This window comes from Balaenoptera acutorostrata, chromosome X (assembly GCF_949987535.1).
Source record: "Balaenoptera acutorostrata chromosome X, mBalAcu1.1, whole genome shotgun sequence".
NCBI lineage: Eukaryota > Metazoa > Chordata > Mammalia > Artiodactyla > Balaenopteridae > Balaenoptera > Balaenoptera acutorostrata.
In genome coordinates this window covers 91,165,973-91,184,368 of record NC_080085.1, presented here as the reverse complement: position 1 = coordinate 91,184,368, position 18,396 = coordinate 91,165,973, and the positions used below count along the sequence as shown (strand labels likewise).

Genomic DNA, 18,396 nt, shown 5'->3' with positions numbered 1-18,396 from the left:
ATAAACCTTATAATCAATAAATCTATCTATCTATCTATCTATCTATCTATCTATCTATCTAGCTATCTAGAGTCTATCTAAATGATAGATAGACTCTAGGTAGATAGACTCAGATAGATAGATAGATAGATAGATAGATAGACTCTAGATAGAAAGATAAATCTCATAGAGGGATGAGGAGGATTCTGAATCAAAAGTGATATTGGTGTTTTAAAATACATAGAACCAAGAAGAAAACTGCTATATATAGAAAGGTTAAACAACAAGGTCCTGCTGTACAGCACAAGGAACTATATTCAATATCCTGTGATAAACCATAATGGAAAAGAATATGAAAAAGAATGTATACATATGTATAACTGAGTCACTTTGCTGTACAGCAGTAATTAACATAACATTGTAATTCAACTACAATAAAAAATAAATTTAAAAAAAGACATAGAGCCAAATCTTTAACAGTTTAACTGAACCTATTTTAATAAGCAAAAGTGACTGAAAAGTTGGGGAACAGGACTGAGATACAGTTAAAGAAGCCCATTGTCCAGTAGAAAGTGGAGGGTGGGGATGATAGAGCACTACTGAGGCAGCTACTGGAAAAATAAGACTGTTTTGTAATTTTACGTCAACTAGTTATCCCTCAATCAAATTGTGGTTATAACAGGTTAATATTCCAACAGAGGAAGCTCATTTTTGCTGAGATCTTTTTGCATGTTGCCATGATATATATTGTAGCTCACATGTATTTGGCTGGAAATGCACCCAGTTGGACTGTAGTTATTGTCCTATTCTCCTCTCATTATACTCTCCTGGGTGAGTGCTAGGCTTGGGAGAAGATAGTCTGGCGCATGGTGGGCTCTGTGGGCGTGGATATCTCTGTTCCTGCCTAGAATGGTTCTCTATGTGTCGTCCTGATGCTTCATTGCTGCAGTCTTATTGTGCTTCTCTTTTTTTACTACATTTAAGCACCTATTAACAAATTGAAACTAAGTATTAACAATCTAGGAAATTATGCCTACTCTAGCTTCCCTATAAGCTATGGCCATTATAACTTTGATGCCAAGACCTTTGAAGAATTGAGAACAGACCTGATAAAATTTTAAGGGTGTTACTGTAAGAGTTTGAAACATTTGAAAGATAATGTATTTCATTCAAGAGATCTAGTCTTAAATAATAACAAAGCTATAAGGCTAAGACGTCTGAGTGTGAAATCAACAGATATTCAGGACCTCACTATCTATTAGAGAGCTGAGGGATGTTATTTTATTTTAGAGACTGCAGATGCTGTCTTGAGACACCAGAGACCCATGGCCACTCTTTCCTGTGGTTTAGGACTCTGGTGAAAAAGAAGTTCTGTCCTGTATAGTCTCTAACTGATTAATTGAACTACACTATGTATGGGCCAAGAGAACTCCTTTGACCCTTCTAGCTACAGGCCTAGGCTAGCATCATTCTTACTTTCCCCTGGACTTTGGGATGAACTTAGAAGAGTATCAGGAAACTTAGCATAAATGTTTACCTTGCCTTACTGTTGCTAGTCCCATGTAAGTTCCATTACTGATACAGTTTTAGCACCTAGCAAGGTCCTAGTACCCAGTAGGCCCTATTAGTTCAGGGGTTGCAATTCATATGGCCACAGGTGACATATATTGAGTGAAGCCGGCTGAGCAGGAATCTGGTTAACTAGGGAGCATGTGCTCTATCAAAATGAGATAGCCTTGGGGACTTCCCTGGTGGCGCAGTGGTTAAGAATCTGCCTGCCAGTGCAGGGGACATGGGTTCGATCCCTGGTCTGGGAAGGTGCCACATGCTGCGGAGCAACTAAGTCCGTGCACCACAACTCCTGAGCCCGTGCGCCTAGAGCCCGTACTCCACAACAAGAGAAGCCACCGCAATGAGAAGCCCGCGCACCGCAATGAAGACCCAACGCAGCCAAAAAAAAAAAAAAAAAAAAAAAAAAAGAGATAGCCTCTGCCAATTATTATCATGAGACAATTCAGGCCCTGTGTTGCCAAATATTCCTTTGTTTCCCTCAAGAGATATCAGAAATATAAAAGTTTATGCGAAATTGCCCCCTCCCCCCAAATGAGCTGCTAATTTAAAATTCTGCATTCATTTTCTCACCTTTCCTCACACTTAAGTCTATTTGGCAGACTTGATAAAACATTGGCTTCATACTATTGTGTGCCTATAGCTATTGCCTGCAGCATGACACAGGACTCTTCCAGTTATCTATTGGTAAGTAGCAAACCATCCCAAAATTCACTGGTGTAAACTGTAACTGGTATTTATGCTCACAGACTCTGTGAATCAGAGGTTCAGAAAGTACACAGTGGAGGCTACTCTGCTCTAGGATGTCTGAGGCCTCAGCTAGGATGGCTTGGCTGAGGATAACTTGAAAGGCTGTAGATGACTCAAACAGTTGGGTCCTGAAACAGCTGAGACTGAAATGGCTGCAGGACAGGCTTATGTAGGAGTATCAACCAGAGCTCCCACAAGTAGCCAGTCCAGCATGGCTATCTCAGGACGTTAAAAGCAAATGTTCCCTGCAAACAAGGTGGAAGCTATATGCTCTTTTATGACCTAGCCTTGGAAGTCACATAGATCAGTTCTACTGTACTCCATTGGTTGAAACAGTCATAAGTCCTCTTCCAAGATTTAAGGGGAGGGACTATAGACTTCAACTCTTGATGGGAGGAGTGCCAAATAATTTATAGCCATGTTTTAAAACCATCACACACATTACTGGTATGTGCTTCTCACAATTCTTTTCTTACCCTCCAGCAAGACAAGGCAGTCAACATGTTATTGACACTTGCTTGATTACAATCATTAAGTACAAAATAATTTTTGAATAAGACCTAAAATGGAATTCCCACAGCTTAGTTCCACTCATACTTTTCCTGCCTTAAGGATTTCTAAGAAATTAATTCTTACTAGAAAAATATTTAGCATATTTGCTTATTTGTCCACAATTATCCACCTGTGTACTGATTGGGTACTGATGTGCATAGTTATCAGAAAGGATTGGAAATAGGAGATCAAAATAAACTGTGAGCCCAAAAGAATGGATTAGGAGGGTTATAGAACATTGGATTTTATAGTCATGTTTTCTGTGCTTTTGCATAATTTTGGATTTATAGGGTAGGATTTATGATCTCACTTGCAGTCCCAAGCTTTCACAGATCATGTATTGTCAAAACTGGAACGACCTTAGAATTATTTTAGTCCAAGAGCCTATTTTACAAGTTGGAAAACCAAGATAGAACAATTAAGAGGCTTGGCTAGGTTACCAAATAAGATAGTGGCAGAACTAGAAATAGAACCACCTATGCTTTCTTGGCTAATACTACCTATCTATCTATCTATCTATCTATCTATCTATCTATCTATCTATTTGCCTTGTAGGTCTATACATATTTTATATAAAATCAAAGGAAATACACTAACATTTTGTTTATAATTGTTTTTGGCTCTTGTGGTGATGGTTGATAGGCTAAAATCATAAATCCAATTTATGATTTTCCACATTTTCTAAATATTCTACAATAAATTAGGTAGATATGAGAATAAGCAAAAAATTAAAGACTAGTGAAACTGATAATTTTATGTGTTTTTAGTACAGATGAGTTTATCTATCTCTAACTAAAGAGTAAACTAACACCCTCTCTCTCTCTCTCTCTCACACACACACACACACACACAGACACACGCAAACACACACTTCTCCCCTTCCTCCCTTCCTCCTCTCTTTTTACACCCCTGCCCCAGCTCCTGAGTCAAGGGCTACTTTTCCCACCACAAATCTAAGACTTTTAGGCATGACAGTATCTTGTGCCATATTTTACACTTAGAGACCTATGCCTGGTGACTTGGTGACTCCCCACTCCCACTCTTCCCTCATCCCCTCCCATTTAGTTGTCCTCATCTCTGAGATTAAAAATGCATTTCTAATGCTGGACATCAGGTGGTGATTACCTCTATCTTCTAAATTATCTCAAAGAACAATGTATCCTTTTTGTAAGTAGAAGGGAAAAATCTTTATTTTTCTTTTAAATTCAGGTTATGAAATAGTATGTGCAGAATTATCCTAGTTTCCTTAAACATACATAGTGATGAGGGCTTCCCTGGTGGCGCAGTGGTTGAGAATCTGCCTGCCAATGCAGGGGACAGGGGTTCGAGCCCTGGTCTGGGAAGATCCCACATGCCGCAGAGCAACTAGGCCCATGAGCCACGACTACTGAGCCTGCGCGTCTGGAGCCTGTGCCCTGCAACAAGAGAGGCCACAATAGTGAGAGGCCCACGCACCGCGATGAAGAGTGGCCCCCGCTTGCCACAACTAGAGAAAGCCCTCACACAGAAACTAAGACCCAACACAGCCAAAAATAAAAAATAAATAAATAAATAAATAAATATGAAGTACTGTGTATCTGTAAAAAAAAAACAAACAAACAACATACATAGTGATGAAAATGAAATAAAACAGCACTTATATAAATGCTGATTATGTCGAGCATTGTTGTATATGTATATTCATTATTGCACTTTATCCTCCCCCAAATCCTATGAGGTAGGTGCTAATATTATCCCCTATCTTATTTTACAAATAACAGAATTGCAGGATAGCAAAGCTATGCAATAGATAGGAGGTGGTAGAGCAGGAATTCAAACCCATACAGTCTAGTTCCTAAGTCCATGTTCTTACCCTCTACTCAGTTTCATTAATTAATAAGTCCCAAATCTATATCTCATTCTTTCTTTTATTCATCTATTGTTTGAGACCTTTTCTGTGCTATGCACTGCCTGCCCATTACACATCTCAATCTCAGTACCATATTTAGGAGTTCTGATTCCCTTGACATAGTTCTTTCCACTTAATAAAAATATAAGAAATATACTTTTCATTCAATCAATTTATTGAGCATCTACTATGTCCCAGGCAAGGCCCTGGAGATATAAAAGACAATAAGACAGATACAGCCTTCATATTCTTATGGAGCTCATGGTTTAGTGGGAGGAAACCAGGAGAGTGTGGTAAGTACTGAAGGGGAGATTGGAGCACTGAGTAAGAGGACTTAAACCAGTTGCCAATAAAGTCTTCCAGGAAGAAGCAATGTCTAGGAGATCAATTTCTGCTATGACAGTGTGAGGAGCTCTGTGGAACTGCTTTCCTGTGAAACTCATAAAAAAACCAAACAAAATAATTTAAAGGCTCTAGAAATGGTTTTAAGGGCATATATTAAGTGGAAAAACATCTATTCAAGAAAATCTATAAAAACTTCATAAGAAATATGAGTCTGTGGTATTTGAACCTAGACCTCTCCCTCCCTCTCACTCCCAGGTCAAGGAGGCATAAACTGCACTCCTAACTGTCAGTTAAGAACACAGGACATCCTCTTCCTGCAGCTTGCAGCCATGGGGATTTCTTCCTGGGAAGAGAAGGATATCAGCATTCCTTATCCTGCCCCAACTACTGAGATTGTGAGGTTAAGCTCCAGGTGAGTGCAGTTGAGAGGTGGGGGCTCTTTCCTTCCAACCAGCCCCCACTGATAGAATGGAGGCTGTCCTGTGGGTGTGGCACCACTGAGAACACTGGGGCCCTGATCATTCTTGGTTTGGCTTGAAAGGCGTGGTTCCACACTATGAGAAGCAAGGTGAGAGGACATCAGGCTGCTGTTTCCTTTCTACCCACATTGAGACACCAGCTCCTAAAGCAGAAGTGTCATTCAAAGATAAGAGTGCCATTGTCCCCACTCCCAGATCCAGAGCCCTGGCTCAGAGATTTTGCCTGGGGAGAGAAGAAAGCCATAAGTCATATAGGTTCTAAAATTTCCCCAATGGAACTTACTTTATTTGCAACAGAGCATGGAGACTGTTCAAGCCAAAGGTGCTCTAAAAACAGTAGTGGTTGTGGTGGAGGCAATTGGGAAGTGATTCTTAAGTTAACTGTAAGCTGGCTAGATTGTTTTAAAAAGCCAGGTAAGAAGATGGCTGTGGGGAGTTCTCTTACCCTGTTTGGAACAAATATTAAACACTGACCTTTGGAACTATTCCTGCAAGTGAGCCCAAATTTGATTGAATTAGGCTGCAGAGCAATTGATGCCCAAGGGCAATATTAAAAATAACAGATTAATCAACTGGCAATTATAGGAGCCTAACAGCTGGGTATGGTCAGGGCTACGACCTTTACAAGTGCTTCTCAGTCCCTCACCTCACTCTCACTTAGTTGGGACAGGATGACTAGAGAGGGGTTGGGATTGGATATTGTCCTTCCTTCAGGTCAGTTAGGCTTATAGGTTAGGCTCTGGTAAAATAGTTTCTCTTGAGGGAAGGCCTTATTTAAGAAGAGTAGAATGCTCTGGGTGCATTAAAAAATGGCTACTTTTCCTTTCCCCCTGCCAGAAGCACAAGGAAATTTTCTCTAATATTCACCGTGAGAACCTCATAGGGCTCTGAGAAGTAAAACTCATAAAGGTGTGGGAGCACTCCTTAAGACTGGGCCTCATGGAACAGGATAGAAAGCCCAGAGATAAACCCACACACCTATAGTCAACTAATCTATGACAGAGGAGGCAAGGATATACAATGGAGAAAAGACAGTCTCTTCAATAAGTGGTGCTGGGAAAACTGGACAGCTACATGTAAAAGAATGAAATTAGAGGGGCTTCCCTGGTGGTGCAGTGGTTAAGAATCCGCCTGCCAACGCAGGGGACACGGGTTCGAGCCCTGGCCTGGGAAGATCCCACATGCCATGAAGCAACTAAGCCCGTGAGCCACAACTACTGAGCCCGCGTGCCCGTGCCACAACTACTGAAGCCCTCGTGCCTAGATCCCGTGCTCCACAACAAGGGAAGCCACCGCATTGAGAAGCCTGTGCACCACAATAAAGAGTAGCCCCTGCTCTCTGCAACTAGAGAAAGCCCGTGCGCAGCAATGAAGACCCAACACAGCCAAAAATAAATAAATAAAATAAATAAATTTATTTAAAAAGAAAAGAATGAAATTAGAACACTCCCTAACACCATACACAGAAATAAATTCAAAATTGATTAAAGACCTAAATGTAAGACTGGACACTATAAAACTCTTAGAGGAAAACATAGGAAGAACACTCTTTGATATGAATCACAGCAAGATCTTTTTTGACCCACCTCCTAGAGTAATAGAAATAAAAACAAAAATAAACAAATGGGACCTAATGAAACTTAAAAGCTTTTGAACAGCAAAGGAAACTATAAACAAGATGAAAAGACAACCCTCAGAATGGGAGAAAATATTTGCAAATGAATCAATGGACAAAGGATTAATCTCCAAAATATATAAACAGCTCATGCAGCTCAATATTAAAAAAAAACAAACAACCCAATCAAAATATGGGCAGAAGACCTAAATAGACATTTCTCCAAGAAGACATACAGATGGCCAAGAGGCACATGAAAAGCTGCTCAACATCACTAATTATTAGAGAAATGCAAATCAAAACTACAATGAGGTATCACCTCACACCCGTTAGAATGGGCATCATCAGAATATCTACAAACAACAAATGCTGGAGAGGGTGTGGAGAAAAGGGAACCCTCCTGCACTGTTGGTGGGAATGTAAATTGATACAGCCACTATGGAGAACAGTATGGAGGTTCCTTAAAAAACTAAAAATAGAATGACCATATGACCCAGCAATCCCACTACTGGGCATATACCCAGAGAAAACCATAATTCAAAAAGACACATGCACCCCAATGTTCATTGCAGCACTATTTACAATAGCCAGGTCATGGAAGCAACCTAAATGCCCATCAACAGACGAATGGATAAAGAAGATATGGTACATATATACAATGGAATACTACTGAGCCATAAAAAGGAATGAAATTGGGTCATTTGTAGAGACATGGATGGACCTAGAGACTGTCATACAGAATGAAGTAAGTCAGAAAGAGAAAAACAAATATTGTATATTAACGCATATATGTGGAATCTAGAAAAATGGTACAGATGAACCGGTTTGCAAGGCAGAAATAGAGACACAGATATAGAGAACAAATGTATGGACACCAAGGGGGGAAAGTGGGGGGTGGTGGGATGAATTGGGAGATTGGGATTGACATATATACACCAATATGTATAAAATAGATAACTAATAAGAACCTGCTGTATAAAAAAATTTAAAAAATAAAAGACTGGGCCTCTCTGGAGTTTTAAATCTCAGACTTGTCCACACTGAACTTCCAGCAATTCGTAAATTATAGTTTAGGTTTTCCTACATCAGTACTGATTCCTGGTGAAGTTTCTGTTAATAGGTTTTACTCCAGCAAATTGTGATTCTCTGTATCTGACTGTCTGTCTCTCCTTTTTTGGGGGCAGTGATTTGCTCTGTGACTTAAATTCTCTAATGAATCTAAGAAGAGTTGTTGATTTTCAGTTTGTTCAGCTTTTTACTTATTGTTAGAATGGAGTGATGAATTCTAAGTTCTTTCCATGCCAGACCAAAGCAAGAGGGAATTTAATGATAAAAGAGTTAATCCATAAGGAGTATATAACAATTATAAATATATATGCACCTAACAACAGAGCACCAAAATATATGAAGCAAAAACTGACAAAAATGAAGGGATAAATAGATAATTCAACAGTAATGGTTGGAGACTTTAATACCCAGCTTTTAATAATAAATAGACCAAATGGGCAGAAGATCAACCAGGAAGTAGAAGACATGAGAACACCACACACCAACTAGACCTAACAGACATATAGAATATGCCACCCAACAACAGCAGAATGCGCATTCTTCTCAAGTGCACATGGAACATTCTTCATGGTAGACCATGAAGGCCATAAAACAAGCCTTAATAAATTTAATGGGTTAGAAGTAAGACAAGATATGTTCTCTGACCACAGTGCAATAAAATTTTGTATAAACAACATAAAAAAATTAGGAAAGTCACAAATATCTGGAAATTAAGCAAGACACTCCTAAACAGCCAATGCATCAAAGAACAAATCAAAATGGATATCAGAAAATACTCTGAGATTAATGAAAAATGAAACATGACATATAGCATACCAGAACTTATGGGAGTGGAACTTTGGTATGTAGAAACACAATGTACTCAAAACAATGGGATGGAGCTAAGCTTATGCTTAGAGGGAAATATATAGCTGTATACATAGCTGTAAATGCCTATATTAAAAAGAAGAAAGATCTCAAATCAAGATCTTAATTTTCCACCTTAAGATGCTGGGAAAGGAGAGCAAACTAAGCATAAAGCAAGCAGAAGGAAGGAAATAATAATGATGAGAGCAGAAATTAAAGTAATGGAGTATAGAAATAGAGAAAATTAGTGAAACCAAAGCTGGTTCTTTGAAAAGATCAACAATATCGACAAATCTCCAGCTAGACTGATGAGAGAGAGAGAGAGAGAGATGTGTGTGTCAAGTTACTAGAATCAGAAATGAAAGAGGGGTCAATATTACTGAACTTATAGATATGAAAAGATTATAAATGAATAATATGAAATATGACATGCCATTATGTTATATAACAGACAAAATGGACAAATTCCTAGAAAAATACAAACTACCAAAACTATCTCAAGAAGAAATAAACAATTTGAATAGACCTATAACAAGTGAAGAGATTTAATTAGTAATAAATTTTAAAAAACTACCCATAAAGAAAATTCTAGGACACGTGGCTTCACTGCTGAATTCTATCAAACATTTAAAGAAGAATCCTTCACAAATTCTTCAAAAAAAAAAAAAAAATAGAAAAGGAAAGAACACTTCTCCTCTTATTTTATGAGACCAGTATTATCCTGGTATGAAAATCAAAGATATGACAAGAAAAAACTACAGACCAGTATCTCTTATGAATATGGATGCAAAAAATCCCCCAACAAAATACTAGGAAAACAAGTCTAGAAACATATAAAAACAATTATACATCATGACCAAATGGGATTCATCCCAGAATGCAAGTTTGGTTTAACATCCCCAAGCCAGGAATTCCCTCAACATAATAAAAGTTATCACAAAAAACCCTCAGCTGACATTATACTTAATGTTAAAACACTGAATGCCTTGCCCCTAGTATCAGAAACAAGACAAAGATGTGTGCTCTCACAATTTCTATTCAACATTACACTGAAGGTTCTAGCCAGGACAATTAGGCAAGAAAAAGAAATAAAAGGCATCCAGATTGAAAAATAAGAAGTAGAACTATCTCTATTTACAGATGACATAATCTTATATATAGAAAGTCTTATGGAATCCACTGATAAACTAACAAAACTAACAACTTCAGCAAGGTTGCAGGATACAAGATCAATATACAAAAATCAACCATATTTCTATACACTTGTAATGAACAATCTGAATAAGAAAATTAAGAAAACAATCCTACTTATAATAGTATCAAAAAGAACAAGATATTTAGAAATAAATTTAATAAGGGAAGTACAAAATTGATACTCTGAAAACTGCAAACCATTATTGAAAGAAATTAAAGAAGATGAAATTAAATGGGAAAAAAATCCCATGTTCATGAATTGAAAAATTTAATATTGTTAAAATGGCAATGCTTCCTAAATTGATCTACAGATTCAATACAATCCCTTTCATAATCCCAGCTGATTTCTTTGTACAAATTGACAAGCTGATTCTAAAATTCATATATATTGCAAGGGACCCTAATAGCCAAAACAATCTTGGAAAAGAGTAGGAGGACTCATGTTTCCTGATTTCAAAATTGCTTCAAAGCAATGGTAATCAAGACAGTGTGATACTGGCCCATGATAGACATATAGATCAACAGGACTGAATTGAGAGTCCAGAAGTAAAACCATGTGTCAGCTGATTTTTGACGAGGGTGCCAAGACCATTCACTGGGAAAAATAAAATAGTCCTTTCACAAATAGTCCTGGACCAACTAGATAGCCACTTGCAAACTAATGAAATGAGACCCTTACCTCACACCATATACAAAAAAATTAACTAGAAATAGATCGGAGACCTAAATGTAAGAGCTAAAATGATAAAACTCAGGGAAAAAAACCATAGGGATAAATCTTCATGACCTTGGATATGGCAAAGGATTCTTAGATATGACACCAAAGTAATGAGCAGATAAAGAAAAAATACATTGAATTTCATCAAAACTAAAATTTTTAGGGCATCAAAGTATACCATCAGGAAAGTGAAAAGATAACCCACAGAATGGGAGAAAATATGTACAAATCATGTATCTGATAAGGGACTTGTATCCAGAGTATATAAAAACTCTTAGAACTCAATAATAAAAAGGCAAATATCCCAATTCAAAAATGGGCAAAGGATTTGAATAGACATTTCTCCAAGTAAGATATACAAGTGGCCAATAAGCACATGAAGAGATGCTCAATATCATTAACAATCAGAGAAATGCAAATAAAAACCACAGTAAGATACCCCTTCACCTCTGCTAAAATGGCTACAGTCAAAAAGTCAGAAAGTAAAAAGTGTTGTCAAGGACATGGGGAAATTGGAACCCTTACACACTGCTGATGGAAAGGTATAATGGCCAGTCAGTTTAGAAAACAGTATGGCAGTTCCTGAAACAATTAAGCATAGAGTTACTGTATGACCCAGCAATTCAATTCCTAGATATCTACCCAAGAGAAATAAGAACATATGTCCTTAGAAAACTTGTACACAAATGTTCATAGCAGCATTACCCATAACAAGCAAAAGATGAAAACAGCCCAAATATCCACTAATGGACTAATGAATAAACAAATGTGGCATATCCATACAATAGAATGTTGTTCCGCCATAAAAAGAAATGAATACACGGTACACAATGGGCGAACCTTGAAAACATATGCTAAGTGAAATAAGCCAGTAACAAAAGACCACATTTTATGAGTACATTATGATGAAATGTCCAGGGATAAGCAAATCTATAGAGACAGAAAGTAGATTAATGTTTACTTAGGGCTGGGGGGATAGAGGCGTAGTGGGTGGGGTCATAGGTAAGGTATGGTGTTTCTTTTTGACTTGAAAATGTTCTAAAATTGACTGTGGTGATAGCTGCACATAACTGTGAATATATTAAAACCATTGAATTGTACACTTTAGGTGGGTGAATTGTATGGTATGTGAATTATATCTCAATAAAGCTGTTTAAAAAAAAAAAAAAGAAGTAACATGTATTCTGGGATAAATGAGTAGGAGTTATCCAGGCTAAGTGCGTGAGGAGTGGTTGAGAGAAAGTTTCAGGCAGGAAAAACTATGGGAACAAAGACCAACACTTGAAAATGCATGGAGCTTTAAGGAAATGATGGGAATCCGTTTAGCACAGTGTTGCTGTTGTTGTTAGTATTTATTAAATACTAACTGTTGCAGAGCAGAGATTAGGAGTGAGGGCTTTGACCTTAGGCAGGCATTCCATTTAACAGCTGGGCGACCTTGGCTTGAGACATGTAATCTCTCTAAGCCTCACTTCCTTTTCTATTAAATAGTAGGTTAATGATATAACACCTGGAAAAGCACTCAGAATTCATGCAAGGGGAGAAGAACTTTGTATAAACCCAAGAAGCTATTTTGACAGTTACAATGCAAGGATAATAGAATTATCTATTAGGAGAAATTTTTTTAAAAAATAATCATTTCTTAAACAATCAGATAGCAGGAGGCCTGGTGAGATATCAAAATGTCACTTTAAAAGACATAATCCCTCCCTTTAGTGAGCTAATGGGCTTTATCTTGGTATTTGTGGGTATGTGTATGTATGTGTGTGTATATACGTATATATTATACTGTACCTCCTGTCCTTCATTTTTCTTTTAATAATGCATGGTGAACATGTAGTACGTATGGATCTACCTCATTCTTTTAAATAGATTCTTTACCCACACTATATTGAAAATATTAAGGGGGGTGTTTAGGCAAAATATTTGAATAGACATTTCTCAAAGATGTATAAATGGTCAATAGTACATGAAAAGATGCTCCATGCCCAACTAAATTATCTAGCAAATGATGCAGCTGTTTTTGCTAAGGCTCTTGCAAAACGCTGGTGTCAAAATATCAAATAATTGCTTTTGGATACCATTATGTGTCAAAGGTTCCCCCTCCCTCGAAACTTTCCCCGGAGAGGGAACAGACCAGCTTTCCTCTTAGCTCTTGGCTTTTCCTTTTATAGAGGCAGTGGCGATTACATGTATATGGAATCTGGGGTTGCCTTACAAACACACACACACTCCTGTTAGTTTTTCAGTGAAAAATTTCACATAAGATTACTCCTGTCATTAGCATCTTGATAAATCCATTGGTTTTGCTCTTCTACTTCTGTAATTTTGTGTGTCATGGTAGCTATGTCTTTAAAGTTCCTCATAGATTATTTACTTTTAGTTTCTTAGTTGATGTTCTTTTCATTGAGTTAATTAGGATTCATTCAAAATCCTATGTATTTAAGTAAAAACTAGAAAGAGTTACAAATTCCCTGTTTACAGTCTACAGTATAATGCATTATCTGCTTTAACTTGGAATTATAAATCAAAATGTGTGATATTAGGAAAGGCTTACCATTCACATTAAGATTTACTGCACAGAGAAAAGTGTTACCGGGAGAGGCAATCCACCTTGGGTCCTGAGCATCCCTGCATGTTCTTATTGGGTATACCAAGAATGTAAGGCCCTGACCACTCTTTATGCAAGCAGTCCATTTCTCAGAGTTGTGTTTGCAGCAGGCAACTTTGAGGGATGAGGTAACGTCTTTCCCTGGACACAGAGCAGGCTTGCTTTTGCTTACTATGAAAGCAGTGAATTCTCCAAACTCAGGTATCTTTCCTAAAACACAGTGCACTGCATGTGCAGGCATCCAAGGGACTTGAGGATAATGGGGAACTGATAAAAACCAATATGAAGCCGTTGCTACTGCTTTTACCATGAGTAATAACGTCCTTAGTCTCTGATCAGGATTCTAGTGTCTTCTGTCATAGCAAAAGCAGGTTAAACAGTAGCAGGTTAATGTTAACTTGTTAATTTGTAAGTAGGGTAAAATCTCAGACTGCACACTTCTTGACAGGTGTTTCCAGGTATTATTCCCTAAATCAATTATGCTAGGGCAATGTTTCCCACTAGGCTGATTTTTGCCATATCTATATACCACCTTTGCTGTTAACACTGTGATCTACTTCATGTTTGTCTTCAAACAGACTCATTTAATTTGAATATTTTTGAAAAGGAAATTTGAGTACTTTTTTGAAAAGGAAACTTTATAACACCACCCTAAATCTAAACTATCATCATTTGCCTTAAAGAGAGTATTCATTAATACACATTCAAATAAATATCAATTCATGAATATTACAACTTAAAATATTTGTGTATTATCTGAAATCATCTCCACCTACCACCAGGCCCTTCTACGTTAATCCCAAGTTATCTGATTGCATCCAGAGTAGTCATGGCTGGGACAAAGACTATCACAACTAATGTTTTCAGTTAGTGACTTTTGAAGTCTTTTCTTTAAAAGTTATATTCTTTCCTTTAAAAGTTCCCATCAAGCCCCCTTGTGAAGGAAAAAAGGGGTAAAGGAAGTCCAGTGCTCTGACCTGCAATGGGGACAGTCATTGCCCTCCAGGTATGTATGTCCAGGACAGCCTGGCCTTCAGCCTAGAAGAGTCTGGTGCCTGCTGCAGGCTGGAGCACAGAAACCAAAGTCAGACCACCCTGGAGAGGGGTGTGTCTTGGGGAGCCCTTCCACATCCTGCCCCAGCTCCACCCCTCAGAGTGTCAGGGGGTTGGATTCATACCATCCTATAAAAGTGGCACAGTAAGTCCTTGGACCCTCATCTCACTCCAGCCAGAATCCAGACCGACCAGCATCCATCAGACTGTTGCAACCTTGAAGGATAGTCTGGAGAGATTAATTGCCCCAAAAAGAGCATCACAGAGGAAAAATAATACACAACTGGCACAACTGTGAGCCACATATACATATATAGATACGTATATAGTTATGAAGATTTGGATGCAGATATTCGTACACAGTCTTACACAGCACTTCATACATTTCCAAGTAAGCATGGGAATATCCCGAAATCTTACTTGAACCTCCCTTTAAAAATTTACACAGGTCTAAGGGTATCTTTTGAGCTGGTGAGGAGGGCCTGCCACCAGTCTTTTGGGAGAGATTGCTCACCCTAAGGAAATAAGAGTCAGGAAAATAAAACCAAGCTTTAGGCTCATAAGCAACTCTGACTAAAGCATAATGTCTGTAACTCAGACTTATCTTCTGGTCCCACCCCCAAAGAGACCCATTGTGTCCGAGTCTTATGGGGAAGAGGGGGTCTGTGATTAAAATCCCAAAGTTGCCAAGGTATCAATAAGATATCACAGCCCAAGTGGCCCTGCATAAATGTCTATCTAAATTTAAGAGATGGGCGTTTCCCCCACTGCTGTAGAGGTCAGACTGGAGAGTCAGTCCATTGGGGGTTCCAAAGAATTATGTTGGGCTTCACTATTTGAGATTTCTAGCACATCAGCAGTGTTAAGGGCCTGAGAAGTACAGAACCTGAATGAAGGGGCAGAAATACCCAATACACATGGTAGTATCAAGGGGAGGAGGATGGAAGGTTGGGCAGGCACAGCAGGAGAGAAACACAAAGGTAGTGCCCACCTAACAGTTGTCTGGATTTGTTCTTAAGCACAGGTGAGAACTACTTTCTCCCTCCAAAATACCTGAAATCTCTTAGGAGGTGGGATCCTGCATGAGCAGACGGGAACAAAAGCTTGTCAAATATAGTTCACAGTCGCTACCTTATTTAGTCCTCATAAGATCCCTGAAAGTTCTTTATTATCTCTATTTTGCAGATGAGAAAAGATGTAAAATTTATTCTTCTAGCTAAGTGGTCTGGTGGTAATTTGGAGTTCACATTTGCTTCTAAAATTCTGCCATTAAATATTGTGTCCCAATGCCTTTAGAAATATACTCAGTACTGTTGTTTACTCCTTTTTTTAAATAAACCTTTTATTATTTTTAACAATAATGTGTGTACATTCTAGGAATAAGGAAAAATACAAATAAGCTGAATAAAAAAATCACTCATAATCCTACCACTGACTGTACTTTTTGTCTTTCATCCTTCACATGTTCTTCTGTGCATATATGTAATATACAAATGTACTCTTCCCTTTCAAAAATATGATATTCACATATTACTTAGCAACTTTTTTTTTCATTTTATATCCTGTCAGGAACCTCTTTTTGTACAAATGAGTAAAGTTCTCTTATTAAAAGGCAAAGACTTGTAGATTGGTTTGAAGTAAAATAAACAATGAGATGCATCTAAAACCACTAATAGCAACAAGTTAAAAGTAGAAAGATGGACAAAGGTGTATTGGGAAAACGCAAATCAAAAGAAAGTAATGTTAACATCAGGAAAAATAAAAATCAAGGTAAACTACATTAAATAGGGGTAAGGATGGTTTCGATTAACCTTCCAACGCATCACTATAAGTTTGTTTCTTACTCTCCTTATCTCGTCTAATTCATTCACTTCTCTAAACATATCTTCCTTGCTTAAATGCCTGTTGTGTATATCTTCTTTAAATTCCTGGAGAGACTGAATCAGCCTTTCTCTAAAAGTTCCTTCGGTTTTTTCCTCCCCCTCTGGCTCTTCCTCCTCCTCTGGCTTTTCCTCAGGCTTTGGCTCTTCCTCAAGTTTTGGTTCACTCTCATTTTCTGGTTTTCCTTCAATCTTTTGACAGGGTTTCATCTTGTATCTGTCTCTCTTCCTTCCGTTCCCTCTTCCTTTCTTTTTTTCTGCTTATTCTTCTTTGAAAACAACTACTTCTAGGAAACAAGAAGGAGACATTAAGTCAAAAGCTTGGTGAACGGACCAGTGCTCTGGACACAGGTCTCCGTATTTGCTTTTTGTGATTCAGAGCTATCACCAAATATTTTCCACTTGGGAGACTCAGTCTGCCATCTGGGTTTCCCCGAGCCTGCCGCTCCTACCCCCACTTTCCATCTCCTCACCTCCCTCGTCCCTCCCTCCAACCTTTTCCAAGGCTCTCCTCAACCACTTCTCCCGTCACAAGGCATAACGCAAGACCCTCCTAGAACAGAGTAGGCTGGGGGAAGGGGGGTGCGGGGAAAGAACAGGGGCCGACAACCTCAGTCCCTCCCTTGCCCACCTCCACCCCAGGGGTCTTTATATTTCCTTCACCTACCCGTACTGATCCGGTCAGTTTCTTCCTCGCCTTTTCTAGCCCTGCGTACTGCTACGAACAACAGACCTGCAGACCTGCAGACCTGCGGACAAACGGGAAATGGGAGGGGGAGGGGGGAGGGTGGGGGTGGGGGTGGGGCGAGCGCTCAGTGGGCCGACCAGCACCACGCACTTTTCTCATTAAGGTTCTCGGTTATGGAAACTTTCCCACCTTCTTATTCCCGCATTTGTCCCCCTCTCCACAGTGCAAGTTAAGTCGAATTTTCCATCAGACAGGGAGTAGGAAAAGCAGATTATTTCCAAACTATCTTTAAGACTGAGGGGGGCGGTTGGGGGGTGGGTAGATGTTGGGAAAGCGGTCTGAGGTGGCAGAGGATGATTATTTTTAAACTCTCACAGGTCTCCCTGTCCTTCTCCCGGGACCCCTAGTCCCTTTCCCAAGGGTCACCATTTCCTGCAGACCTGGAGGTGGGAGGTGGAGAGATGGAATTGACCAGGGCTCCCTCAAGTCTCTGCTCTAGGCCACCCCCACCCTAGAAATTCCCAGACAGCACCTATTTTGCGACCAACCTGCAAAATTCCGGCAAGCTGACTCCTTCTCCTTCTCCTAGCCTCGGGCCCCACCGGCTGCGCTGCTGAAGCAAACTGGTACCCAGACGGGAACAAGGACCAGACTAGCAGGACTTCTGCACACGTCGACTCCTGGTCACGTGATATCTACGTCACCGGTGAGCTCGGGTCCCCAGTTTCCACTCCCACCAAAAGCGCGGCAGAAGTGGGCCGGCCCTCTGCCCCCTCCCCCCTTATACATTTGGCCCTTTCCATCCCAGAGGGGGAAAATGTTGTTTGCCTTTCTCTGATTACTAGGGAGGGGCTGCATCTTTTTCTGGAGCTACTAAACTTTTCTACTTTTTTCAAGAATTGTCTTTTCCTGCCTTCTGCTCCCAGGATTAAGAACTACAACCTACATCCATCGCCCCTCCCCCAGCCTCCATTTCATCTGCAATCTAGTCCTTGGCTGTTGTGGAGCAGGGTTGGTTTGGCAGCAGGTTGTTTAAAAAAAAAAAAGGGTGGTGGGGGAAGCCTGGGACAGGAGTAAGATTTTTTAATGTAGTTTTTTACTTTATTCTTAATACTTTTCTATATTTTTTAAAAAGTAACTGAAGAAACCAAAATTCAGCTG

The 18,396-nt window shown here is 39.2% G+C and overlaps 1 protein-coding gene across 3 annotated transcripts; it reads right to left on the bottom strand.

The window, feature by feature from the left end:
• Nucleotides 1-15,997: 15,997 nt before the first annotated feature.
• Nucleotides 15,998-17,905, bottom strand: TCEAL9 (transcription elongation factor A like 9). Of its 3 annotated transcripts, none has more exons than XM_057538539.1 (3): nt 17,784-17,905; nt 17,215-17,296; nt 15,998-16,834 (listed from the first exon to the last, which is right to left on the bottom strand). In XM_057538539.1, the coding sequence occupies exon 3, from the start codon at nt 16,755-16,757 to the stop codon at nt 16,443-16,445; it is 315 nt and encodes a 104-aa protein (XP_057394522.1). In that variant the 5' UTR covers nt 16,758-16,834; nt 17,215-17,296; nt 17,784-17,905; the 3' UTR covers nt 15,998-16,442. The 3 variants fall into 3 exon arrangements, with proteins under 3 accessions (XP_057394522.1, XP_057394523.1, XP_057394524.1); XM_057538540.1 differs by having other exon boundaries at nt 15,998-16,831; XM_057538541.1 differs by lacking the exon at nt 17,215-17,296.
• Nucleotides 17,906-18,396: the final 491 nt, after the last annotated feature.

Excerpts from the sequence above, each read along its gene's own strand:
- TCEAL9 (XM_057538539.1), bottom strand. The coding sequence starts at position 16,757 with ATGAAACCCTGTCAAAAGATTGAAGGAAAACCAGAAAATGAGAGTGAA.